General features: G+C 45.2%; 2 protein-coding genes across 2 annotated transcripts; both read left to right on the top strand.

Moving 5' to 3' along the window:
- The first annotated feature begins 1081 nt into the window (after nucleotides 1-1081).
- On the top strand, nucleotides 1082-5653 carry asb3 (ankyrin repeat and SOCS box containing 3). Its single transcript, XM_079237560.1, has 10 exons — nucleotides 1082-1205; nucleotides 1658-1867; nucleotides 2665-2835; nucleotides 2939-3042; nucleotides 3092-3260; nucleotides 3375-3552; nucleotides 4397-4612; nucleotides 4692-4988; nucleotides 5078-5211; nucleotides 5302-5653. The coding sequence occupies exons 2-10, from the start codon at nucleotides 1666-1668 to the stop codon at nucleotides 5535-5537; spliced, it is 1707 nt and encodes a 568-aa protein (XP_079093686.1). The 5' UTR covers nucleotides 1082-1205; nucleotides 1658-1665; the 3' UTR covers nucleotides 5538-5653.
- Nucleotides 5654-6340: 687 nt separating this feature from the next.
- On the top strand, nucleotides 6341-27165 carry abca5 (ATP-binding cassette, sub-family A (ABC1), member 5; the record flags this gene model as incomplete). Its single annotated transcript, XM_079237549.1, has 38 exons — nucleotides 6341-6381; nucleotides 7042-7211; nucleotides 8521-8707; nucleotides 8800-8970; nucleotides 9758-9855; nucleotides 9975-10201; nucleotides 13172-13313; nucleotides 13412-13600; nucleotides 14537-14684; nucleotides 14809-14986; nucleotides 15211-15269; nucleotides 15765-16051; nucleotides 16556-16675; nucleotides 16774-16912; nucleotides 17063-17153; nucleotides 17368-17507; nucleotides 17615-17734; nucleotides 17945-18146; nucleotides 18228-18394; nucleotides 18545-18672; nucleotides 18774-18911; nucleotides 18987-19100; nucleotides 19409-19579; nucleotides 19818-19931; nucleotides 20044-20181; nucleotides 22502-22570; nucleotides 22655-22731; nucleotides 22888-23011; nucleotides 23178-23295; nucleotides 23398-23489; nucleotides 24258-24433; nucleotides 24516-24591; nucleotides 24719-24813; nucleotides 25637-25756; nucleotides 26380-26532; nucleotides 26709-26788; nucleotides 26882-26937; nucleotides 27025-27165. Exons 1-38 carry the CDS (start codon nucleotides 6369-6371, stop codon nucleotides 27163-27165), a joined length of 5028 nt encoding a protein of 1675 aa, XP_079093675.1. The 5' UTR covers nucleotides 6341-6368.
- Between the last annotated feature and the right edge of the window lie 173 nt (nucleotides 27166-27338).

Genomic DNA, 27338 nt, shown 5'->3' with positions numbered 1-27338 from the left:
TCATCCAGCTATTTTATTGTTATTTTTATCTTTATTAGTATTATTATTGCATATATCTATATATCTTTCATCCCTGTTGATTTTATTCTTATCTTATTTTCTGTGTAAATGGCTGCTACTCGACACGAAATTTCCCCTTGGGGATTAATAAAGTATATATTCATTCATTCAAAAGCTTTAGCTACAACTGTCTTTGCAGATGTATATTATTAATGCAGAATAAATCAATTATGATATCATATATGAAGCAGTATATAGTAGCTACACATTAATATTATGTAACCCCGTGATGAAATGAGCTATTCTGCATATTTAATACATGTATTTATTTCAGTATTTATATACTGTAGTTTTACAACGACCGAGTACACATATCCGAATACTTCTTCCTCCGCCGTGCAGGACGCATCCTTTGACAGCTGTGATGTGTGTTTACGTCACGATGCAGAATAAACAAACAGCACAGCTCGCTCATCTCAAGCTACGTTCACCTTTTCATTTACCTTAAAGTAGCCGTCGATTAGATTGTTTTCCATCCGTTTTTTTTATTTTCATCTTAATTAAATGAAAACATATCCGGATGAACTGGGATCCAAAAGGTTTAACTGGCTGATGAAACGGTCCAGAAGCTAAAGCAGAAGCTAAACCAGAAGCTAAACCCACTGCAGCTGCCTTCTTGAGTCAGGCGGCGCGCGACGACGGGGTGTTGTGGTGCTACGTCATCAAACAGCGCAGACGTTGACGTGAGTCGCGGGTTAGGGTTAATTAATAGGCTCGTTCGAGATGAGCCAAACCGAATAGTTAACTACATGATAACATGGCGAATATAATCCAACACAATTACTTTCCAAACAAATAAAGCCAGCTCAACTGTGTATGTACTTTTCCAATTAGTTAACACTATATTGTCCACGGACCTTCATAGACACGTGACCTATTAGCGTAGAAACCCACTGCAGCTGCCTTGCGTCAGGCGGCGCGCGACGACGGGATGTTGTGGTGCCGCGTCATCAAACAGCGACTCACGTCAACGCAGGCTATTTTGGTTAATAAGCACCTTTTTTTTTCCACAATACAACAACTACCTATGCGTACTGTGTGTCGTATATTTGTACACGGCGGTATGTTAAAGCTGATGACGTAGTCGGCAGTGAAGAAAATGGCGACTAGCAGACTATGTGTTGTGATGTGTGACCGTTAGAGACGTGAGTAGTCAATACACTGAGAATACACGACCCTTTAATACAAGTATTACCAGATACATGTACTGTGTGACGGTATTTAGAGGACGAGCATTTATTGAGCAGTGAAATGCTCCCTTGCGTTTTGCTATTTTTATGTTTCTGGATTTTTATGACTGCTGCATCAATGTGTATGTTGCATGTATACAAGATGTACCTCTTAAATGTAGAGGAGCAGAAGTATTAAGAAGCATACAATGAAGGAAACTAACCAAAGCAGCTCAAATGTGCACTTATTTGAGAACAAAATGTACATAATTACTCTCCACCACTGCAAATACACTCCATATACACTGCACATACTTTGCATTTTTGCACTTTCTTTATTGTTTCATTTCCTAAATTACTACGCTTTACTGTTTTGTTCTATCTATCTAATTAATAATGGCCTAACGAATGGATCTGACTCTTTTCAGAGCAGGGGATGGACTTCACAGAGTGCTACGGAGACACCGTCTCCAGCGTTGCCGTCGCTGCTCGCTCCGGCTGCAGGAAGCGGGTGAGGAGGCTGATCCAGAGAGGCTTCAGTGTGGACGGGCGAGACAACCGCGGCTGGAATGCGCTGCACGAGGCGGCAGCCGCCGGCAGCAAGGGCTGTGTGCTGGAGATCGTGTCTGCCGCCGGCGGTAAGGAAGGAAGGTCATGGTTCACCTCGGGGGTTGTAGTTCTCATATTTTAGAAAGCTGGAAGCGGAGAACGCTTGGATTGGACCAACAATGATAAAAAAACCTCAAGATATTCATATTTATAATTGCGTAGACGGAAGGAAAGCAAGAAACCCTCACATTTAAGATAAGAGAAGATACTTTATGCAGGGTTCTCACGGTCATGGAAAACCTGGAAAAGTCCTTGAGAAAAATAAAATCCCCCAAAGTTTAGTAAAAGTCATGTAAATGTGTTATATTCATGTGTACATGTCGTTCATTTACGCTGAGTTTGAAATAGTGAATATGCTTTTAAAAGAAAGACTCAAAATACATACAGGCATCTATATAAATTATTCTTAATCAAACTATTGTCTCATTCATTTGAGTCATTTAAGGTTTACTGTATGCTTTGTGTTCTCATTGTTAGTTTAAATACTACAATTACTCACTTTTTACTGTTTACACCCAGATTTCACTAAATATTTGTCATGGAAATTTGGTTAAAAGTCATGAAAACGTGGTTAAAAGTCATGGAAATTTGGTTTAAAGTCACGGACATCCATTGGTCAGAATGTGTATGAACCCTGTTTATAGTCATCCATCTATATACTGTATATACAGGAACTAAATTGTGATTCACTGGTCCCCCGTTACAAAATACACATAATGAATGATGTAACATTCAGAGAACACATCGGGTGCAAACAACAGATTTCAATCAAATCAATGAATCAATCCTTTCACAGCTTCAGCTTCCCTCTTTGTCTTCCTGTCAGCGGCCTCCCCCCGTAGCTGCGGCGCCTACGTGAACTCGTTGACCCACGAGGGCGAGTCTGCGTGTTACCTGGCGGCGCAGCGCGGCCACCTGGCCGTGGTGCGCCTCCTCCTGAAAGCACACGCCGACGTCAACCAGCTGACGAACGACCTGTCCTGTCCTCTGTATGCAGGTATGACCCGTCATCAAATGTGGTGGTCGCGTGTGTTTGTACTCTACGCACCTCTGACCAAATGCGTGTCCACTTTACATTTAAATGACATGTTTTCCAACAGCTGTTGACGGCGGGCACAGGGAGGTGGTGGACCTGCTGGTCAGCAAAGGTGCCGAAGTCGACCGAACGCACACCGCATCCTGCTGGACCTGCCTCCACCAGGCGGTGCACAAGGCAACTATGGAGGTCAAAGACAAACTCACAACACACTGAGGTGTATCCTAACTTGTTTTGTTTGTTTTCTTCTAAGGGTCACAAGGAAATTGTACGCATTCTGGTCGGCGTGTGCAACCTGGAGGCTCTAGACGACCACAAGATCTCCCCTCTCTTTGTGGCGGCGCAGTACGGACAGAGGGAATGCCTGGAAGTCCTCGTTAATGCCGGTGAATAGATGTGTTTCTTCATGCCTTTGTGTGCGCTCGTGCTTTTGTTCACAGCTCTAAGATCCAGAGCTCTCTTCTTTTCTTACTTTCATTTGTTTTTTCGGGGGGATTAAGGTGCCAACGTGAGCGCCCAGGCAGCTGACCTGGCCACGCCGCTGCTGATCGCCTCCCAGGAGGGCCACCGGGCCTGTGTGGACTTCCTGTTGGACCACGGGGCGGACCCTGACGCCGCCTGCAGTCACGAGTGGCCACAGCTTCCCATTCACGCTGCCGCTGAGTTCGGCCACATCGGGTACGGACTCAAAACTGTTGACATTCATGACCTTTTTTTTAATGTGAAGCCCTGTTCACATGTTAAATTTGTCAATGAACGTGTGAACTGTTAAACAAAAGGGTCATGGTGCCGTTTTCCAGGGCCCAAAGTAACATCTTCAGATTGCAACCAACAGTCCAAAGCTCAATGCATCCAGTGTATATTCAGTGTAAATGTATTGGGAAAATCAGCAAATCCTCTAATTTGAGGAGCTATAACTTGAGAATATTTGATCCATAACTTTGGACAAGAATGTCCAGTTGCTTAACGACCTGATCAACACATTGGACCCTTCTTAGGAGGTGCTGTGTTAAAGTGTTTTTTAATAGGTATATAGTATATATATCAGGAATATTTTCAGTCTCAAAATGGAAAAACGCCTAGACATTTCATTAGAAAAACATGTGTAAAATATTCATTTTCTGTGATATTGTTATCAACTTTTTACTTAGCCTAGAAAAGGCTTCAGGCTATGGTCCCATTGTGTGTTCCAGTCCATAAGTCACATTTATAGTCATCTACAGGCATCTATTTACAAAGAAATGTTCAGGCGGAAATAAAAACCTGATACTTTAGTGTGTTCAAACTCATATAACTCAGTGTCAGCAGCACTTAAAGTGATTCTGACTATTGAGGGAAAAAAGCTTCAGATTGTTACCTTTCAAAAGAGACCAAGACCATGCATTTACTCCACATAGTTCAAGTACAGCTTCCTGTTTACTTTGGGTTTACCTGGATATAGAGGTTAACGACCTGCTCAACACATTGGACCCTTCTTAGGAGGTGCTGTGTTCAAGTGTCCCATCTTATTTCCCCTCAACAGCATCCTCAAGAGGCTGATCGCCGTCACGGACCGTGTGTGTGACCGTGGGCGCGGCGCGGTGAGTCCTCTGTTCCTCGCCGTCCACGGCCGTCAGAGCCGGAGCGTGGAGGCGCTCCTGAGGGACGGCTACAGCCCGGACGCCCAGGACTGCTCGCACGTCCTGGGCGTCCGGTCGCCGCTCTCCCTGGCCTTGTCCACGTCCACCGAGCCGTGCAGGTTTGTTAAGAAATCTCCTCGCAGATTCCACGGAACGTATAAAAACTAAACATACAACGGGCGGCTGTGTACTTTCAAGTGAATCGGTGCGGTTGCTTGTGGCCGCGGGAGCAAGTCTGGGCGAGGAGGACTGGATCCACGCCGTGGCCACGGACAGAACAGACCTGCTGCGACTGATCCTGGAGCACAGACGCGTCCCTCGACACCAGGCGCTGACCGGGGACAGTTCGACTCATTGTGGGCAAACGTTTTTAAAGCTGCAGGAGCTGAGGGAGCTGCTCTGCGTGGCTCTACACCAGGTGCACTTCGCCGCCTGCTGGCTTCCTGTGCTCCTGGAGGCGGGACTGGAACCGTCTTTGCTGCTTCAGCCACACATGTAGGGACCGTCCTCCCACTCGTCCACCCTTCCTCAAGCATCCGATTGGCTTTACTCGATCGATATCTCTCTGTTCCTGTGCCGTCCAGGTTGGAGCAGGCGGACGGCGAGGTGTTGAGTTACCTGCTGGAGTTTGTGAACTGGTCGACTCTGCCTCCCTCTTTGAAACGTGTTCTGGATCGAAGACGGGAAGAGAAGACCTGGGAACCACGTCCACATCTCGGTACGTGACAACATACGCACTGCGGAGCTGCTTCCACAACTAATGAGTGATGATAAATGTCCCTTTTCTTTCCCGCTCTCCTCCCTCTAGACTCCATCCCCCGCCTGTCCCACGTCTGCCGGCTGCAGGTCCGGGCGGCGCTGGGTCCGGCTCGGCTGATGAGGACCGGCGTGGTGCAGCGGCTCCCTGTTCCCGCCCCGCTGCACGCCTTCCTCCGGTTCAGAGACATCCCAGAAGCCACCTGCACGCGCTCGCCGCCATCGTCGCCACTTTCAAATCGAATACAGCGACACCGCCGCACACACCAACACAGACATGTTCTATAGCCGCTCACCGTCCTCTTTATGGCGCTTTAAGGTTATTAAATCATTGTTTGACAGTTTCATATGTTTACTGGATCCGCTTGTTACGTTATGTTTCAGTGTATTTAGACCTCTGTTTGTATGACTGCACTGGGACTAATAAATATTATTATTCCATCACATTTGAATGTTTTTCACACGTTTTCCTAAAAGAAATGGGACTATATCGTATCTTTGAGACTTTTGGATGACAATGATTGCAGGTATAAAAGTTGTAGATGGGTTTTTAACACAGGTTGGGCCAGAGATACTTCACCTGTTATTTTTACTAAATGATTTCACTCATTTGCAAATAATAATAATATAGATAGATGATGTATACTTTATTTATCCCCGAGGGGAAATTCGTTTGTCACAACTTACATATGAGACAAATAAAATACCAATAAACAAATATCAGAAATGCAAAATATAAAATATATATATATATATATATATAACAAAACAGTAAAGTGCAACGATTTAGGAAATGAAACAAATGCTTTAATTTAATCTGATTTATTTATTTTTCCCCCAAAAAACCCAGTGTGTTTGTTCAGTTCACGTATCGATCCCCTTGTTTGTGATACGACAATAAACGCCGTTTTGGTCGAGCTGTGATTGGTGAAATCCGTTGTCATTAACAACCAGACGAGCTCTGATTGGCTGACGTCACCTGTTCTTTCTGACAGGAGGAAATGGCGACCGGGAGCGACGTCAGAGACAAGGGAGCTCGTTTTTAGGCTTGTTTACTTGACGCAACGCGTCCGCAATGTGAGGTCGTTGAACTGCCACCGTGAGCAGGGATATGCCTTAATGTATTTCATACGTGAGTATGTTGCATTGCTCCTTTTTATCCGTTGCATTTGTGTGTTTTCCAGTCGGCTGTGTAGCTGTCGCTCGGGAGCCCGATTCAGCTCAAGTGACGTAAACAAGCGCCTCGTGTCGCGCGCACTTGTTTTCTTCTAGTTTTCTGTCACCACTCGGAACAAAGAGGCGAAGACGAACAAAACAACTATTCGGTCGCGTGCTGAAAGTCCCGCCAAGACAACACAATTGGTTGTATAGCTACCGCTTCACGGTAACCAGCGGGTGAGTTTACGCCAGCTGGGGGTCCTTTACGGCACGCTTTGATAAAAGGCAGCTAACAGACGCTGCGATGGTGCAGCTGGTCTGTGGCTCAGGGTGGGCGTCTCTCTGAGGGCTCACTGGACTGTTGCTTATCGAACAGCGGTTGAGGGAGTATTAAATATGACTTCCTCAAAATGATTGTTTATTTTGTGAGGCGAGCATGCAAATGAAGGAACTACATTCATTGCACACTGCAACATTCAAATGTTTTTGCACAAGCTAGTGCAAGCAAAATGCAATGTGTGCTAATATTATACTACTGTTGGCAAAACAGCTTTCATCATCGTTGTTGTTTTGTTCTGTCAAGCTTTTTAATTTCCTTTCCCTTTTTTAAATCTAGATATGTTTTAACTTGCAGCTGAGGCCGGCATCAGGGAGACGAGCTCTCGTCCGTACACCATCCAGATGAGGCATGCTGGGAGCATGCAGCCGCTGCACAGGAGAGACGCTGGAGTCTGGCACCAGACCAGGAGTCTCCTCTACAAGAACCTGCTCATCAAATGGAGGACCAAGCAGCAGAGTCTCCAGGTGCGTCGTTAGTTCTCAGCAGACTGATGTGAACCTGCAGGTCCTGCTGTCGTTTAACGGTTCATATCCCGCAACTTGTCCTGTAGCAAAGTCAATATTTAGATTCTGCCGCTGGCGTTACCCCTCAGTCACAGGAGGGAAGAGATGTTCACTAAAGGTTTGTTGGGCAGTTATCTTGGATTCCACATTCCTTTTCTCAAGGCTAGCACACCGTCACGGCCCGTGTTATGTCTGCATGTCTGCTCCAGAGCTGCAAACTACAAAAGGACTCCTTCATTCACAGGAAAGATGTTGTAATTAGATAAAAGCGATAGCTTGTTATCCTCCTCTACCTCCCGTCCTCTTTTGTTACACCATGCATTTTTCATTTGCGCTGATGCATTTTTCATGTCCCTGTGTGTCTCAACTTTTCTTTCGAGGCAGCTTCCTAAACAGCAGATTACGTCACACAGAGATGTCGGAGCTCTGGAAAACAGAGCCTCATGAAACCTCTAATGTGAGGACGGTGTTTCCTCGATGAGGTTGAGAGTCAATCACACTCATATTTCTTTGTCGGAAGCTCTTGACGCGCTCTGAAATCAGCTCTTGACATGTCGGGGGTTACCAATTTATTGTTGTGTTTCTCGAGGCTGCAGCGTGTTGTTTATGTAGTAGAAATAAAAGGAGGAATGTGTACAGCCTTAAAGCAAAGGGCTCTATTTACTCCTAGATTCATGTTCTAATATTGTGTCATTGCCTGGGAAGAGTTGGATGATGTCAGACTACTGCGTTGAACTGGATAAGTAGCAGAAAAATGAAAAGTAATTATTAAAACCTTTTGGTAAACAGACATTTTTGGGCGAAATTTGTGAATAGTTTGCATCCCATACTATAAATAAATGCTGATTATCTCCTCAACCACAAGGTCTATTTGAATAATTAAAAAGGTATAATATACAGAAAACCCGTGTGAGACTACATAAGAAGTTCATGTATGTGTAACTGGTGTATTGGTTTATGATAGTACACAGGAAAGGAAAAAAATAAGAATTATTTCCGAAAAAAAATAATCTTCAAAGACGTATTTTCTCATTTTAATTATATATATATATATATATATGTTTTTTTTAAAGTAATACTATAGCACTATGTGTTAAGAGTGTCTCTGCTATGTTTGTCTTTGATGAAGTGAAGTTAAGTATTTTTAATAATTAATCTAAATGGGCTCTGGGTGAAGTCATTTGAAGGTTTCTTTGTGTGTTTGGTTGGACATGGATGAACGAAGGGAAACTCTTCCTGGTTTCCTCACCGGCTGTTCCTCTCCTCTCAGGAGCTGATCCTCCCTCTGCTGCTGCTGGGTCTCCTGATCCTCATCAGCACCCTGAACCCTCACGTTTACTACGGGGGCATCAGCACCGTGGAGCTGGAGCGGGACGACCACTTCCTGAAGGGCCTGGGCTACACGCCCATCAGCAACGTCACCACCCACATCATGGAGGAGGTGGCCCAGGAGATGCGTAAGTCCTTGATGGGACGGAGGTCACTGGCGCTGAATGTTCTCGGTTCCTGACCCCTTCCTTCCTTCCTTCCTTCCTTCCTCCACTTCCAGACATGGATCGTCTGGAGAGCTTCTCCAGTGAGGAGGACCTGGAGAACGCCAGCCTGTACGAGCCCTCCAGCTACGTGGGCGTTGTGTTCATGGACGGCTCGGCCACGTCGTACCGACTGCGCTTCCCGTACAACCAGCTGCCCTTACCCAGCGACTACACGGAGTCCATCGGTACCGTGGGGTCTTTGGGCTTTCTTTGATGTGTGATCCTTTATGTGAACGCATAATGTGGTTTTAGAACATTTTCAGAGCCCCTCACTTTTTTTTTCCTGATTTTGTAGATTTAGTTTGAAAAGTATTTATATAAGAGGCAATTGAGAACAAGATTTAGCCAGTAAATAAATACTGAAATGTTACTTTAAATATTTACTTTTTAATATACTTTCAGTAAATATGACTGAATAAAACTAAAAATATAATAATAATAATAATAATAATCATAATGCTACTTTTTTTTAAATTATTTGTTATTATGAAACGGGAGGATTTCTTTTTTTTTTAATCTATGGAAACGGTAAAAAAACAAACAGCTGCCCTTACCCAGCAACTACACGGTATCCATTGGTATCGTCTCATTGGACTTTCTTTGATTTTTGCCTCCTTAACATTTCCTTTTAATTTCTTCTTTTTTTTTTTTTACATTTTCTCGAGCCCCTCACTTTTTTTCTGATTTTGTAGATTTTATTTTAATAGTATTTATTGAGAACAAGATTTAGCCAGTAAATAAATACTGCAATTGTATCTTAATATTTACTTTTTAATATACTTTTAGTCAAAATTACTGAAAATAAAATATTATAATAATAATACTTTTGTTTTTTAAATCTGTGAAACAGGAGGACTTTTTTTTTTTTTTTGGACCGGGTGAAAAATAGGATTTGCCAGTGTAATTTTAAGAGTAAATTATAATATTTTGTATCTATGGAAACGGTAAAACAACCCTGTTGTTCTCCTGCAGCCAACTGCTTCACCAGCTCGGTGAACTGCAGAGCGGCTAACTACTGGTACTCCGGCTTCATCCGCCTCCAGTCTCTGATCGACGCCGCCATCATCCAGGTGAGGAGGCCAGGACTCAGTTCTGTGATTGGTCCAACAGAAGGACGTGTTGGAGATCCATCATGAAGATGATCATAGTCAGATTCCAGTAAGCGCCAAAGTCCTTCTGCCGTGAACAGATGCAGACCAAGCGCTCGGTGTGGAGCGAGATGGACCTGAAGGTGGTGATGATGGGGCAGCCCGGCTCCGTGGAGGTGCAGAAGTTCCCTCACGCCCTCATCTCCATCTACCTGGTGCTGGCCTTCACGCCCTTCGTCACCTTCCTCATCGTCAACGTCGCAGCCGAGAAGGAACAACGGCTGAAGGACACCATGACGATGATGGGGCTGTACGACACGTCCTTCTGGTGAGGAGGGCCAGGCGGTGTGTGTGTGTGTGTGTGTGTGTGTGTGTGTGTGTGTGTGTGTGTGTGTGTGTGTGTGTGTGTGTGTGTGTGTGTGAACTTGAAGTGTGTGTGTGAACTTGAAGTGTGTGTGTGAACTTGAAGTGTGTGTGTGAACTTGAAGTGTGTGTGTGAACTTGAAGTGTGTGTGTGAACTTGAGGTTGTGTGTGTGAGCTTGAGATTGTGTGTGTGAGCTTGAGGTTGTGTGTCTGAGCTTGAGGTTGTGTGTCTATACTCGAGGTTGTGTGTCTATACTCGAGGTTGTGTGTCTGAGCTTGAGGTTGTGTGTCTGAGCTTGAGGTTGTGTGTCTGAGCTTGAGGTTGTGTGTCTAAACTGGAGGTTGTGTGTCTGAGCTTGAGGTTGTGTGTCTATACTTGAGGTTGTGTGTCTGAGCTTGAGGTTGTGTGTCTGAGCTTGAGGTTGTGTGTCTGAGCTTGAGGTTGTGTGTCTAAACTGGAGGTTGTGTGTCTGAGCTTGAGGTTGTGTGTCTATACTTGAGGTTGTGTGTCTGAGCTTGAGGTTGTGTGTCTGAGCTTGAGGTTGTGTGTCTATACTCAAGGTTGTGTGTCTGAGCTTGAGGTTGTGTGTCTGAACTGGAGGTTGTGTGTCTATACTCGAGGTTGTGTGTCTGAGCTTGAGGTTGTGTGTCTGAGCTTGAGGTTGTGTGTCTAAACTGGAGGTTGTGTGTCTGAGCTTGAGGTTGTGTGTCTATACTTGAGGTTGTGTGTCTATACTCAAGGTTGTGTGTCTGAGCTTGAGGTTGTGTGTCTGAACTGGAGGTTGTGTGTCTATACTCGAGGTTGTGTGTCTGAACTGGAGGTTGTGTGTCTGAGCTTGAGGTTGTGTGTCTGAGCTTGAGGTTGTGTGTCTGAGCTTGAGGTTGTGTGTCTATACTCAAGGTTGTGTGTCTGAGCTTGAGGTTGTGTGTCTGAACTGGAGGTTGTGTGTCTGAACTGGAGGTTGTGTGTCTATACTCGAGGTTGTGTGTCTGAACTGGAGGTTGTGTGTCTGAGCTTGAGGTTGTGTGTCTATACTTGAGGTTGTGTGTCTGAGCTTGAGGTTGTGTGTCTGAGCTTGAGGTTGTGTGTCTATACTCAAGGTTGTGTGTCTGAGCTTGAGGTTGTGTGTCTGAACTGGAGGTTGTGTGTCTATACTCGAGGTTGTGTGTCTGAGCTTGAGGTTGTGTGTCTGAGCTTGAGGTTGTGTGTCTGAGCTTGAGGTTGTGTGTCTGAGCTTGAGGTTGTGTGTCTAAACTGGAGGTTGTGTGTCTGAGCTTGAGGTTGTGTGTCTGAGCTTGAGGTTGTGTGTCTATACTCAAGGTTGTGTGTCTGAGCTTGAGGTTGTGTGTCTGAACTGGAGGTTGTGTGTCTATACTCGAGGTTGTGTGTCTGAACTGGAGGTTGTGTGTCTGAGCTTGAGGTTGTGTGTCTGAGCTTGAGGTTGTGTGTCTGAGCTTGAGGTTGTGTGTCTATACTCAAGGTTGTGTGTCTGAGCTTGAGGTTGTGTGTCTGAACTGGAGGTTGTGTGTCTGAACTGGAGGTTGTGTGTCTGAACTGGAGGTTGTGTGTCTGAGCTTGAGGTTGTGTGTCTGAGCTTGAGGTTGTGTGTCTGAGCTTGAGGTTGTGTGTCTAAACTGGAGGTTGTGTGTCTATACTTGAGGTTGTGTGTCTAAACTGGAGGTTGTGTGTCTAAACTGGAGGTTGTGTGTCTATACTTGAGGTTGTGTGTCTAAACTGGAGGTTGTGTGTCTAAACTGGAGGTTGTGTGTCTGAGCTTGAGGTTGTGTGTCTGAACTGGAGGTTGTGTGTCTAAACTGGAGGTTGTGTGTCTGAGCTTGAGGTTGTGTGTCTGAACTGGAGGTTGTGTGTCTGAACTGGAGGTTGTGTGTCTGAGCTTGAGGTTGTGTGTCTGAGCTTGAGGTTGTGTGTCTATACTTGAGGTTGTGTGTCTATACTGGAGGTTGTGTGTCTATACTGGAGGTTTTGTGTCTATACTGGAGGTTGTGTGTCTATACTCAAGGTTGTGTGTCTGAGCTCGAGGTTGTGTGTCTGAGCTTGAGGTTGTGTGTCTGAGCTTGAGGTTGTGTGTCTGAGCTTGAGGTTGTGTGTCTAAACTGGAGGTTGTGTGTCTGAGCTTGAGGTTGTGTGTCTATACTTGAGGTTGTGTGTCTGAGCTTGAGGTTGTGTGTCTGAGCTTGAGGTTGTGTGTCTATACTCAAGGTTGTGTGTCTGAGCTTGAGGTTGTGTGTCTGAACTGGAGGTTGTGTGTCTATACTCGAGGTTGTGTGTCTGAACTGGAGGTTGTGTGTCTGAGCTTGAGGTTGTGTGTCTGAGCTTGAGGTTGTGTGTCTATACTTGAGGTTGTGTGTCTATACTTGAGGTTGTGTGTCTGAGCTTGAGGTTGTGTGTCTGAGCTTGAGGTTGTGTGTCTATACTCAAGGTTGTGTGTCTGAGCTTGAGGTTGTGTGTCTGAACTGGAGGTTGTGTGTCTGAACTGGAGGTTGTGTGTCTATACTCGAGGTTGTGTGTCTGAACTGGAGGTTGTGTGTCTGAGCTGGAGGTTGTGTGTCTGAGCTTGAGGTTGTGTGTCTGAGCTTGAGGTTGTGTGTCTATACTTGAGGTTGTGTGTCTAAACTGGAGGTTGTGTGTCTATACTTGAGGTTGTGTGTCTAAACTGGAGGTTGTGTGTCTATACTTGAGGTTGTGTGTCTATACTTGAGGTTGTGTGTCTAAACTGGAGGTTGTGTGTCTAAACTGGAGGTTGTGTGTCTAAACTGGAGGTTGTGTGTCTGAGCTTGAGGTTGTGTGTCTGAACTGGAGGTTGTGTGTCTGAACTGGAGGTTGTGTGTCTATACTGGAGGTTGTGTGTCTATACTGGAGGTTGTGTGTCTATACTCAAGGTTGTGTGTCTGAGCTCGAGGTTGTGTGTGCAGGTTGTCGTGGGGCCTCCTGTACGCGGCTCTGGTGACCACCATGTCCGTCCTGATGTCCGTCATCTCCACGTACACGGCCCTGTTCCCCAACAGCGACTTCTTCGTCGTCTTCATCCTCATCTTCCTCTATGGAATATCATCGGTGAGGAAAACCTGCGTTTCTCAGTTTGAAGCCTCATGATGACGCGTTCCCTTCTCCTAAAATAAATACTGTTTAAATGCATGGTTTTCCCTGCGCAGATCTTTTTCTCCTTCATGCTGACTCCGTTATTTAAGAAGCCCAAGTTTGCCAGCACGGTGGGCTCCATGCTGACGGTGGTGTTCGGCTGCCTGTCGCTGTTCACCGTGCTGGTGAAGGACTTCCCGCAGCCGCTGGTGTGGCTCCTCTGCCTGCTCTCGCCCAGCGCCTTCTCCATCGGCATCGCACAGGTGACGCTTTCCTGCATGTGCTCGTGTCATGAAGCGCCCGATTGGCCCGATTGGCCCGATTGGCCCGATTGGCCCGATCTTACGGTCATTTTTTTTTAATAGTTATTTCCAGCCCTGGAAAAGTCAAAAATTCAATCCCAAAAGTGTTGTAAAAGACATGGAAATGTGTTATGTTCATATTATATTATATATATATATATATATATATATATATATATATATATATATATATATATATATATTTATAAAAGTATTTATAAAAATGTATAAACATTATTATATATATATTTATTATTATATATTTTTATAATATAAAAAGTATTTATAAAAATGTATAAAAATTATTATATATATATTTATTATTATATATTTTTATAATATAAAAAGTATTTATAAAAATGTATAAAAATTATTATATATATATTTATTATTATATATTTTTATAATATAAAAAGTATTTATAAAAATGTATAAAAATTATTATATATATTTATTATTATATTTGTATATTATTTATTATAACTTATATTTATATATTTTTTCATAAAAGTTTAGTAAAAGTCATGTAAATGTGTTATATTCATGTGTTCATGTCGTTCATTTACGCTGAGTTTGAAATAATGAATATGCTTTTAAAAGAAAGACTCAAAATATAAACAGGCATACATACAGGCATCTATATAAATGTTTATTCTTTTAATCAAACTATTGTCTCATTCATTTGTGTCATGTAAGGTTTACTGTATGCTTTGTATTCTCATTGTTAGTTTAAATACTACATTTACTCACTTTTTACTGTTTACACCCAGATTTCACTAAATGTTTGTAATGGACATTTGGTTAAAAGTCATGAGCTCCATTGGTCAGAATGTGTGTGAACCCTGTGTGTGTGTGTGTGTGTGTGTGTGTGTGTGTGTGTGTGTGTTGCCATGTCAGGTGGTCTACCTGGAGGCCCAGGGCGATGGCGCCGTGTTCTCCTCGCTGGCCAACGGGCCTCATCCTCTTTACGTGCCCATGCTCATGCTGGTTGTGGACTGCGTCCTCTACCTTCTGTTGGCGCTCTACCTGGACCAGGTACTGCCCGGTAAGTACACACAAAGTACACGCATGTACAACGTGTTACGTTTTAAATACCATTAGCTGTATCCGTTCGGCAACAGCCACGTTCTTTGGTGTTATTAACCGGAACCTTGTTGTGTGACATGAAGGGGACTTTGGAGTGAGGAGGTCCTTGCTGTACTTCCTGAAGCCGTCCTATTGGTCCAAACGCAGGAAGCGCTACGTGGAAGTGAGCTCTGTGTACGACACCGACGTGAAAGGAGCGCCCGCCGGAGACGAGTCTGTCGAGCCGGTTTCTCCCGAGTTCAGAGGGAAGGAGGCCATCCGGTAACTTGATGAATACTACAGTTTGATGAAAGGCTTTTTCTTTGTGCATTAAAATCAAGTTTTTATGATGGTTTTACCCACAAAATATGTGTTGCTGGAGCATGAAATGGAGGCGTTGAGGGTGTCTGGTCCACATGCGTGTCGGGCTCAGTTAAATACGCCGCCTGGCTCCTCATGCTGACGCTGCTGCTGTGTTTACACCTCGTCTTCCTCTCCTCCGGCAGCATCACCAACATCCACAAAGTGTACAAGGAGAAGGACAACGTGGTGGAGGCCCTGAGAGGTGAGTCCTGAACCCTCCGAGGTTCCTCCATTAGCAGCAGCTCAGCTTCTCAGTGTTCTTCACAGGTATGATATGCAACTTATTGGCATTGAAAAGTACTCAACCTATGTTATATATTTTGTAAAGTTGTATACTTTTAAAATGCACAGAAATCTGTCATTTTAATCAATGTTTCCTTTGGTGGCCGGTCAATGGTTTCATATCCTCTTTGTGCAGACGTCAGCGTTTATTTTTTATTATTTAACCTTTATTTTGTATCCAGACTCGTCCCATTTAAGAGTTAAAATCTCTTTTACCAAAAGGGGTATAAAAAAGCACAACTATCTCAGGCCACAGAATCCTGGTGAGGAGATTAAGATTACTCATGAAAAAGCAATCTTTGCCTGAAAGTTGTCTCTTTTTATTCTGCAAAAAAAATGGTTTCCACCGTGTCCGATGATGCCAATGAGCTCCTATGTTTGTGTTTTCTGACGCGTCCTGCTCTCCCTCTCCCAGGTCTGACGTTTGACATCTACGAGGGCCAGATCACGGCGCTGCTGGGCCACAGCGGCGCCGGGAAGTCCACCCTCATGAACATCCTGTGCGGCATCTGCCCGCCCAGCAGCGGCTCGGCCTCCATCTACGGCTCGCCCGTGGCGGAGATCGCAGACGGGTCGGACATGAAGCAGCTGGTGGGCATTTGCCCCCAGTTCAACATCATCTTCGACGTGCTCACCGTGGAGGAGCACCTCAGGATATTCGCCGCCATCAAAGGGATCCCGCCCTCGGACATCGACGCCGAGGTAATGTGTTATATTCATGTGTTATATTCATGTGTTATATTCATGTGTTCATGACGTTCATTTACGCTGAGTTTGAAATAATGAATATGCTTTTAAAAGAGACTCAAAATATAAGCAGGCATACATACATGCATCTATATAAATGTTTATTCTTTTATTCAAACTATTGTCTCATTCATTTGAGTCATTTAAGGTTTACTGTATGCTTTGTGTTCTCATTGTTAGTTTAAATACTACATTTACTCACTTTTTACTGTTTACACCCAGACTTCACTAAATGTTTGTCATGGAAATTCGGTCAAAAGTCATGAAAATGTGGCTAAAAGTCATTGAAATCTGGTTAAAGGTCATGGAAATCCACTGGTCAAAATGTGCATGAACCCTGTGTTTAGTGTTGCTTCAAATGTTTTGTCAGAGAATATTCAAACACATGAGCATCTCAGTATCGGCCTCATAAATGTAGCACGAGACGGGTGACAGGAGATGTCTGCTTCTTCCTCACAGGTCGCCAAGGTGCTGAAGGACCTGGACCTGGACAAGATCAAGACGGCTCAGGCCAAGAACCTGAGCGGAGGCCAGAAGAGGAAACTCTCCGTGGGAATCGCCATCCTGGGAGATCCCAAGGTACCCGGAGAACGTCCGCTCGCCGCTAACCGTTTACTTTTAGTCTTGGACGTGCTTGGAGTTGTTGGAGCCCATTCTGAGCTTGTTTTTGGGTCCAGATCCTCCTCCTGGACGAGCCCACCGCCGGCATGGACCCCTGCTCCCGGCACCAGGTGTGGTCGCTGCTGAAGAGCCGCCGGGCCGGAAGAGTCACCGTCCTCAGCACGCACTACATGGACGAGGCCGACATCCTGGCCGGTAGGAGCCTTCACGGGCAGAACACTCTTCCTGCTGCTGCTGCTCCCCAGTTTAGGAGTTGAAGAGTTGTGTTCTTTGCAACCGTGCTGTCGACTTGTTGCACACATTCATCAAAGTATTCAACGAATAGATTTGTTGCTTCTTCTCCAGATCGCAAAGCCGTGATCTCCCAAGGACAGCTGAAGTGCGTCGGCTCTTCTATGTACCTCAAGGTCAAGTGTGGCGTCGGCTATCATCTCAGGCGAGTAAACCTCATGTAGTTTATTATTGGAAACGTCACAGGTGACCCGTCTTTGGAGCATTTTATAAATATCCTGATAAATGTGTGACATTCTGTACAAAAGGAATAGTTCAATAGATTGTTTTGCTCTGACTTCTTGAGGGTCTGCACATCCTAGCGAGTGATTTTAAAGTAAAACGTCTTTGTATTGAATAACTTTTCTGTCTCCACGCAGAATGTCCATCGACGAGGGATGTGAGGCGGAGAAGATCTCGTCGCTGGTCGACCGGCACGTCCCCAAGGCGAAGCTTTCCCGCCAACACGAGGCCGAGTTGACCTTCACGCTTCCTTTTGAGAGCATGGACACGTTTTCAGGTCGGACGCCCGGTGAAAACACTTCAAAGCGTCCACGCTGTCCTTCACGCTGCTTCTCTACAGATCCTCTGACTCCGCTGGTTTTAAATGAGTTTTTCTTCATACAGGCTTGTTCACGGAGCTCGACCGTCAACCCGGTCTGGGAATTACCAACTATGGGGTTTCCATGACGACGCTGGAGGATGTGTTTCTCCGCTTGGAGGCGGAGGCCGAAGTGGACCAAGCCGGTGAGCTTTTTACTCACCAAACAGTTATAACTGTTCAAAAGCTTTGTATTGGTGCTTTAATTGTATTAGTTTACCCTTTAATCTTGGAAATGTGTCATATTTCAACCATATTAGTTCCTTTTTTTTTTGACTTTTACTGCTTTTGTGCATGCACATCTATCTAACTTTTTGGATTAAACCGACTTGTTTCCACCCCCGACTCGCCTCCAGACTACAGCGTGTTCAACCGCGAGCCGGCGGAGGAGGAGTGCGACGGCGTCTCCGTGGACGACACGGACCAGCGGCTGCTGGCGTTCTCTGACGGCAAGTCGGACGTGGTGTCGGGTCACGCCCTGTGGCGGCAGCAGTTCGGCGCCGTGGCCTGGCTGCACATGCTCAACATGCGGCGCGAGAGGAAGGCCTTCGTCTCCACGTGAGTGTGCAGAGTGATGATGTCGTTCGTGTGGAATGTATTAAGTTCTGAGTCCTTCCCTCGCCGCCTCTCCTCCTGCAGCCTGGCCCTGTTCCTGGTGTTCGTGGCCGCCGTGCTCGTCCTGTCTCTGGCCACGGGAAACATCCAGATTCACTCCCCGGACCGCGAGTTTCTGCCCATCTACCTCCTCAAGAGGAACCAGGAGCAGCGGAGGTACGCCACCAGCCTGCTGGTGCAGAACTCCTCAGGTGAGTCCTCGGGTCTTCTTTCCGTGAAGAAGGCCTGGAAAAGTCCTTGAAAAAAATAAAATCCCCAAAAAACTTTAGAAAATTGGTTTAAAGTCATGAAATCCATTTTTCCTGCACATGGGTTAATCGTGCCCTCTCCTCTGCCAACAGGATCTGATATTTCCGACTTCATCCACAACCTGCAGTCTCAGGACATCAAAGTGGACGTGATGAAGCACGGAGACTACATGGCCGCGGCGCCCCACAGCGCCGCCATCAACGTGACGGGATCCAGCAAGGTCTCTTCATTAATGGATCACATTTTAACGTGATTAGCTTGACAACTTATATTCAGCTTCAGAGTGGACTCTTACCGCTTTGTTCTCCGGTTGCACAACAGGGTTTCAAGTACAGCGTTGCGTTCAACAGCACCACCGTTCACTCGCTGCCGATGGCCGTCAACATCCTGAGCAACGCTCTCCTGAGAGGCCTGAACGGAACCGGGCGGATCCGGACCTGGACCAAGCCGTTTGACTACGTGAGTGTTCACCGACCGGACCTCGTCTCTCCTGTTTGACCCGAGTCATTTCAAGATGTTCAATGTTCCCCTCAGCAAATCCCGGACGCTACGTCCTACGCTCTGGTCTACATCGAGGCCATCATTCTGGGGATGCTGGCAGCAGGGATGCCCGCCTATTTCGCAATGGACCACACTCGAGACCGAGAGGTAATCGGTTATTACACTAAAAATGTGTATTTTTATGATTTGTTTGCACTTAAAAAGAATGTTTTTGTGGCACTTTGCCTTTTTTTTTATTGGACCGTTTGAGGAAGAGGAAGTGAAAGGAGGGACTCGGGTGATGAAGGTGTGGGCCGGTAGGTGGTCACCTGTGTGAGAGACAGCGGTCCCTTCAGGGTGTAATAGCTCCTCCCTCCTCTAGAGCGCGTAGACGTTGGTTAGATTGTGTTTTAGTTCCCATCGCCGCTGGTTTTCCCATGATTCACTCTCTCTCTCTCTTTCTCCTCCTCCTTCAGATCAAGTGTCGCTCGACCCTCCGTGTCTCCGGCCTGCTGCCGTCCGCCTACTGGTGCGGCCAGGCGGCCGTGGACGTTCCCTTCTTCTACCTCATCCTCTGCAGCATGACCGTCCTCCTCTTCTCCTTCCACTCCGGGAGCCTGCTCACCTCCAGCAACCTCACCGCGGTGGTCCGTGCTGCGCTGACCGAGACTGATGCATGCTGGGTAATGAAAACATTGCCATTGAGCCACCTTTCATGCCTCCTCTCTCCTCTATCCTCTCTCCTGCGTCCTCTGTCCTCTCTCTTCTCTTTCCTGCCTCCTGCCTCCTCTCTCCTCTCTCCTGCCTCCTCTGTCCTCTCTCTTCTCTCCTGCCTCCTCTCTCCTGCCTCCTGCCTCCTCTCTCCTGCCTCCTCTCCTCTCGTAGGTCCTGTGTACTGTCGGCTTCGGTCCAGCCTTGATTCTCTTCACGTACGTGTCTTCCTTCGGCTTCGCCCGAGTCCAGAGCAACAGGGATTTCTTCTCCGTCATCTCCATGATGGTGAGGTCTGCCTGACGTGAACACATTCTACATGCAGGCGTAGCTAACGGCACGATAAGATGTGTTCCTGAAGAACTGAATGCATAATGGGCTTCACGGTCTGGCTCCTCAGGTGTGTGTGGTGTCGGCCTCGCTGGTGCAGTTGTCTTTTGTGAACGACAACCCCGAACTGACCCGAAATCTGCACAACATCTTGTGTTTCTTCAACCCTCTGTACCCTCTCATGGGCTGCCTCAACTGCATCACCAAGGTAGGGGCTCCGTTTGGATGTTTCAAGTGTGGTTGTAGGAGGCGCTTATCCACAGTCAGTGTATTATCTCCAGTAGAAACCCACAGGAGTACCAGCTCAGGAGCAAAACAGTGCAGTTTTTGTGAAGGGAGTCTGGCGTCTTTGTAGAGACGGCAATGTAAAATAAATATTCTAAATATAGTTTACACATGAACTGCTAATTCATCTTTGAGGTGTCTAAATACGTCCACAGCCGTTCTTTGCTTTTCTCCCACGCTGGTTCTCCCGTCTGGTTTCTCCACTGAAACTCCTCCGCAAAGATGAAACGGTGACGACGTGAACGTCTCTTCCCTTCAGCCTCCTGCTGCTTGGATATTCCACCAACACACCTTTTCAAAAATATTTCACACTGCATGACCGCTGATCTTTTACAAATTGTAAACTCATCCCTTCTCTCAGATGTCTTCCCACAAGCCCTAAAAACTGCAGTTATTAAACCACTTCTAAAGAAGGCTAGTTTAGACCCCGAAATATTGAAAAACTATAGACCAATATCAAACCTCCCATTCTTAAGTAAAATAATGGAAGAAGCGGTTTTTCAACAGCTGAACAACTTCTTGGCTGAAAATAACTGTTTTGATGTCTTCCAGTCTTTCGTCAGCACCACAGAACTGAAACTGCTCTTGTTAAGGTTTTCAACGACATCACTTAAACACAGACAGTGGCAGAACCTCAGTCTTAGTGTTACTGGATCTCAGTGCTGCATTCGACACGGTTGATCATGACATACTACTAGACAGACTGAAGTCTGGTAGGACTCTCTGGAGCAGCACTTAACTGGTTTGAATCCTACTTGAAGGACTGACAATACTTTGTGTCGGTAGCTAATTACACATCAGAGCTGACTAGGATGACATGTGGTGTTCCCCAAGGTTCAATACTGGGGCCTCTTCTGTTCAACATCTACATGCTTCCACTAGCTCAGATTATGAAAAACAACAAAGTGTGTTATCATAATTATGCAGATGACACACAACTCTACATAACTATATCACCAGGGGACTATAGTCCCATACAAGAGCTGTGTAACATAACTATATCACCGGGGGACTATAGTCCCATACAAGAGCTGTGTAACATAACTATATCACCGGGGGACTATAGTCCCATACAAGGGCTGGCTAAATGCATTGAAGAAATCAATAACTGGATGTGCCAGACTTTTCTTCAATTAAATCAAGATAAAACAGAAGTAATTGTTTTTGGTCCCAAGGACGAACGATTGAAAGTCAGCGCTCAGCTTCAATCACTAATGTTAAAAACCTCAAACCAAGCCAGAAATCTAGGTGTAGTTATGGATTCAGACCTCAACCTGAACAGCCATATCAAGACAATTACAAAATCAGCCTACTATCACCTGAAGAATATATCAAGGGTTAGAGGACTTATGTCTCAACAGGATCTGGAGAAACTTGTCCATGCATTTATCTTCAGTAGACTTGACTACTGTAACGGTGTGTTCACAGGTCATTTATCTTCAGGAGACTTGACTACTGTAACGGTGTGTTCACAGGTCATTTATCTTCAGGAGACTTGACTACTGTAACGGTGTGTTCACAGGTCATTTATCTTCAGTAGACTTGACTACTGTAACGGTGTGTTCACAGGTCATTTATCTTCAGTAGACTTGACTACAGTAACGGTGTGTTCACAGGCCTCTGTAAAAAGTCAATCAGAACGCTGCAGCTGGAGTCCTCACTAAGACCAGGAAAGTGGATCACATCACTCCAGTTCTGAGGTCTTTGCTCTGGCTCCCTGTCAAACAAAGAATTGACTTTAAAATCCTGCTGCTGGTTTATAAAGCACTGAATGGTTTAGGGCCTAAGTATGTTTGTGATCTGCTGCTACCTTATGAACCATCCTGACCCTCAGGTCGTCTGGGACGGGTCTACTTTCTGTTCCAAGAGTCAGAACTAAACATGGAGAAGCAGCGTTCATCTTTTCTGCTCCACACATCTGGAACAAGGTCCTGAAAGCTGCAGGTCTGCTGAGACCCTCAGCTCCTTTAAGTCCACATTGAAGACCTTTCTGTTTGCTGCTGCCTTTAACTGAACCAGATTCAATTACTGCATCTCACTACTGCATTTTATTTCTGAAACTGCAACTTTTATTCAACTTTTATTTTGTTTTTTGACTGTTTTAATGTTTTCTTAACTGTTTTTAAATCTGCATTATGTTTTAATGGTTTTATGTGAAGCACTTTGAATGGCCTTGTTGTTGAAATGTGCTACACAAATAAACTTGCCTTGCCTCCTCCCTGATGTGTTTTCTCCGTCTACAGGCGACCTTCCTGCACTCTCTGTACGAGGAGAACTTCTTGTGGAAGAACCTTCTCATTTCCGTTATAGCTGTATGTATATACACACTTATTTTTGCACAGACGTCTCTCTGCGTTCAGTAAACGTTCAGCCGTAACGTGCGTTCCTGTGTTTAGCCGTATCTCCAGTGCATCCTGCTGCTGTTCCTGCTCCGCTGGCTGGAGATCCGTTACGGAGGAAGGACCGTCGGCAGGTAGGGATCACAGGGTTCTTACGGTCATGGAAAAGTTATGGAAATCCATTGGTCAAAATGTGTGTGAACCCTGGGATCAGCTTTCAGGTCATAACCCAAGAGCGTGTGAGTTCACGTTAACGTTATTAATGACGGGAGATTCTTTGGCATCTCCAGCATGTCGTCCAAGTCGAAGCCCAAAGTGGAGAAGAACCTGGAAGAGGGGCTGAGCGAGGATGAGGATGTCCGGATGGAGAAGGCCAGAGTGAAGGAGGCCCTCACCTGCCAGTCCTGTGAGGAGGTGCGTGAACATCTCCCCTTTGGTCGGTTTTCGGTGAAATCGAGACCCGTCGGGAGTTTATTATTTTTGTACTGTAAAATAAGGAGCAAATTGCTCCTTATTTTACAGTACAAAAATAATAAACTATTTTTACTTTTTTAAGTAAACGTTTCCTCTAAACATCCAGAAACCCGCGGTGGTCGTGAGCAACCTGAGGAAGCAGTACAAAGGCCGGAGAGAAGGCTTCTTTCTGAACAAGACCAGGAAAGTGGCCGCTAACAACGTCTCCTTCTGCGTCCGCAAAGGTGCGTTTCCTCTTTCGGTCGAGAGCCATCCGGCTTCGTTGGTTTGATTGGTTACCATCTTCTCTGTTTCAGGAAAAATCAAACTTCTGTTTCTGACTTCAGGTGAAGTTCTTGGCCTGTTGGGCCCCAACGGAGCAGGAAAGAGCACCATCATGCACATGCTGGCAGGGGACGCGGAGCCCACGGCCGGCCAGGTACCGACCATCCTGAGGATGATAATGCATATGATACTGATGATACTGATAATAATAATACAGATGATACTGATAATACTTAGGATGATAATGCATATAATGCAGATGATACTGATGATAATACAGATAATAATAATAATAATGCAAATAATACTGATAATAATGCTGATGATGCAGGTGATACAGATAATAATAATAATAATAATAATAATAACAACACAGATGATACAACTACTACTACTACTACTACTACTACTAACAACAAAGATGCTGCTACTCCTACTACTACTAATACAGATGATACTAATAATAATAATAACAATACAGAAGATACTGGAGCCCTCCTCGTCTCTGCTGCTGGTTATTAGTTCCTGATCCCCATTTTAGACGATTTACTCATGTCAACTTTACCACAGATGTGGAATTTATGCACAAAATTAATTAAGTGGGTTTTTATATGTATTATTATTATTGCACTAATATAACGCTGAGTTTAGATTAGCTACATGTCTTTAAGACATAAAAGTAATGAAAATAAAATGAGCATAATCTCACTTTTGATGATTCTATTTAAATTTGATAATCAAGCAGTTTAATAGAGAGGGGAAAAAAAGAAAATTCTCAACTCTTTTCTGTTACCAATAGTCCCGTGTCACACACATTTACATGCATTGACCTTTTTCTTCTCAAACCCGTCCAAAGAAAGAGCGTAAATGCGATGGTGGATGTGAGGTCGTCCTCCGCTCACTGACCTTTTGCTGCGTCCAGATCCTGATGGGCGACTACGGCACGGACTTCCTCCCGGAGGACAACCCCCTGCAGCACGTGGGCTACTGCCCCCAGGAGAACCCGCTGTGGCCCCGCATCACGCTGCAGGAGCACCTGGAGATCTACGCCGCCGTCAAGGGCCTGAGAGGGGAGGACGTACCGGGCATCGTGAAGCGGTGAGCCGGGTTCAGACCGCCGGTTCTTTGGTCTTTTTGAGCTGCAGTACTGAGGAGTGTGCGTGACTCTTGTTGTGTTCAGTGTGGTGAACGCTCTGGAGCTGAAGGAGCACCTGAACAAACAAGCCAAGACGCTGTCCGCTGGCCTCAAGAGGAAGGTGAGGACACGACCCCACTGTGTGGGGAGTGGGGCGCGTGGGGAGTGGGGCGCGTGGAGAGTGGGGCGCGTGGAGAGTGGGGCGCGTGGAGAGTGGGGCGCGCTGAACTGTTGTTGTTTGTTCACAGCTGTGCTTCGCCTTGAGCATGATCGGGAATCCTCAGATCGTCTTACTGGACGAGCCGTCTTCAGGGATGGACCCCAAGTCTAAACAGCGCATGTGGTGAGACTACATTTACTTTATTTAAAACAAATTCATTTGAATAGTACATTTCTATTTATTATTTATTTATATATATATATATATATTTTTTTTTTTGCCCATACAAATTAATTAAATGTAATAAAATCGTGAGAAAACATTCAATGAAATGATAAATACAGCAATTAATTCAATATGACAAAAATCTTAACACAAAAATCTTGCACAGTTACAAATAAATAAAAAGTACACCATAATATATAGTCACGAACATTTCTGAGCACTGCTCCAGTTTATCTTTGTTCTTTAATTCAAAGCTTAAAGAAATGTAAAAAGTTGTTTTCCTTGACATTCATAAAAAAGAAATCTCAAAATAAAACATATTTTTATTCACTTTTTTTATGTATTCAACTTTTGTGACGTTCTTGGTCACAAATAAATAATGAATTATAAAAAGTACCTAACTTCACTCAATCAAAGCCAAACATCTCACAGATACTTTTAATACATAGAGCTATGTTATATATTAAATTAAGATATAGCAAATACAGTTACGATAAGAAAATACAACTTTTAAATATTATTGTTTTGCAAAATATATATATATATTTTTCCTTTCATAAACCAATATACTAGTAACACATATATGATCTTATTATCTATGTTCCCATGGGCCTTCTGTATATTATACCTTTTTTCATTATTTAAATAGACCTTGTGGTTGAGGAGATAATCAGAATTTAGTACAGGAATATTAACCATTCGGATCTTCAGGAAAACGGGGCTCGATGCCATGAGGTTGACGACGGAGGATTGTTCTCTGACCTCCGTATCTTCTTTGCAGGAGAGCAATCCGCGCCGCCTTCAAGAACCGGCAGCGGGGCGCCGTCCTCACCACGCACTACATGGAGGAGGCCGAGGCCGTGTGCGACCGCGTGGCCATCATGGTGTCCGGTCGGCTGAGGTATCGGTCACGGAGATGTGTTACAATCATGTGTTCATGTCGTTCATTTACGCTGAGTTTGAAATAATGAATATGCTTTCAAAAGAAAGACGCTCAAAATATAAGCAGGCATACATACAGGCATCTATATAAATGTTTATTCTTTTAATCAAGCTATTGTCTCATTCATTTGTGTCATTTAAGGTTTACTGTATGCTTTGTATTCTCATTGTTAGTTTAAATACTACATTTACTCACTTTTTACTGTTTACACCCAGACTTCACTAAATGTTTTTAATGGACATTTGGTTTAAAGTCATGAAATCCATTGGTTAAAATGTGTATGAACCCTGATCATTGCACTTCAGAGATCAAAGTCACTCAAAGAGCACTTGCATCCACCTTAAAGTACTGCTATCTGTTGTCTGTGCACTTTATTTTAACTTATATCAGAAGGGTGCGTGTTCAGATCACGTCAGGGTCACCAATGTAGGAGCATGTAAACAAACGACGAGGCGAGTATTCTCTTTTGCAAAAAAGTCATGGACATTTGGTTTATTCGTGGAAAAGTCATGGAAATGTGGTGAAAAGTCATGAACTCCATTGGTCAGAATGCGTATGGACCCTGTTCCTTTTCCCGCCAGGTGCATCGGCTCCATCCAACACCTAAAAGGGAAGTACGGTCGCGGCTACAGCCTGGAGGTGAAGCTGCGGGAGGAGCTGACGGGCCTCCAGCAGATGGCGCTGCTGCACAAAGAGATCCTGAGAATCTTCCCGCATGCCGCCCGGCAGGAGAGGTGAGACCAAACTCTACGTTCGTCTCGTTTACGACACTTGTGCTAATGTTCGGTTCCATGGAAAGTGAAATGTAGGAAGTGTGCCCTTCAAAATAAAAGCTTTTGAAGAAATGTGCGACGCCTTCCTCATAATTTAATGTGGACATTGATTCTATTGGCTGACGCTTTCTCTGCAGCTTTGCTACTCTGATGGTTTACAAGATCCCCATGGAGGACGTGAAGTCACTGGCCAAGTCTTTCTCTCAGCTAGAGAGAGGTGAGAGAAAGACACACACACACACACACACACACACACACACACACACACACACTCTGTCTGAGGGTCGTCTTAATCTCCGTTTCTTTTCAGCCAAGCAAACCTTCAACTTTGAGGAGTACAACTTCTCCCAGTCGACCTTGGAGCAGGTGTGTGGATAAGAAGCTCAGTTTGAAATGTTCCTTCACCATCAAACGTCTTTAACGCTCCTCTTCCTCCTCCTCCTCTTCCTCCAGGTGTTCATGGAGTTCGCCAAGGAGCAGGAGAACGAAGAGGAGGAGCTCGGCTCCCTCAGCACGACCTTCCAGTGGCGGCGTCTGCGCCAGGACGCCTCCGTCCCCGCCGTCCACACCGAGAGCGTCGTGCACCAGCTTTAGGCTCCGCCCCCGAGGCGGGAGCCGGCTGCCGGTGGACCCGGAAGCCGACCAATCACACGACCCGCCGGGCCTCGAGGCACCCAATGGGGGGCTCGCACCAGCACTCGCCTGCCCCACGCTAGCCCCACGCTAGCCCGACGCCCACCACCCTTTTTAAATGGATGGGAACTGTG

The sequence above is a fragment of the Taurulus bubalis genome, assembly GCF_910589615.1.
Source record: "Taurulus bubalis genome assembly, chromosome: 2".
In the NCBI taxonomy this organism is placed as follows: Eukaryota; Metazoa; Chordata; class Actinopteri; order Perciformes; family Cottidae; genus Taurulus; species Taurulus bubalis.
The sequence above is the reverse complement of the archived record's forward strand: the minus strand, read 5'-3'. Positions and strand labels throughout refer to the sequence as shown.

Bases quoted from the DNA above. Each gene is read 5' to 3' on its own strand.
- asb3 (XM_079237560.1), top strand. From the start codon at position 1,666: ATGGACTTCACAGAGTGCTACGGAGACACCGTCTCCAGCGTTGCCGTC. The intron at 4,989-5,077 runs GTAGGGACCGTC...TGTGCCGTCCAG, and splicing joins TTGCTGCTTCAGCCACACAT to GTTGGAGCAGGCGGACGGCG. The intron at 5,212-5,301 runs GTACGTGACAAC...TCCTCCCTCTAG, and splicing joins GGAACCACGTCCACATCTCG to ACTCCATCCCCCGCCTGTCC.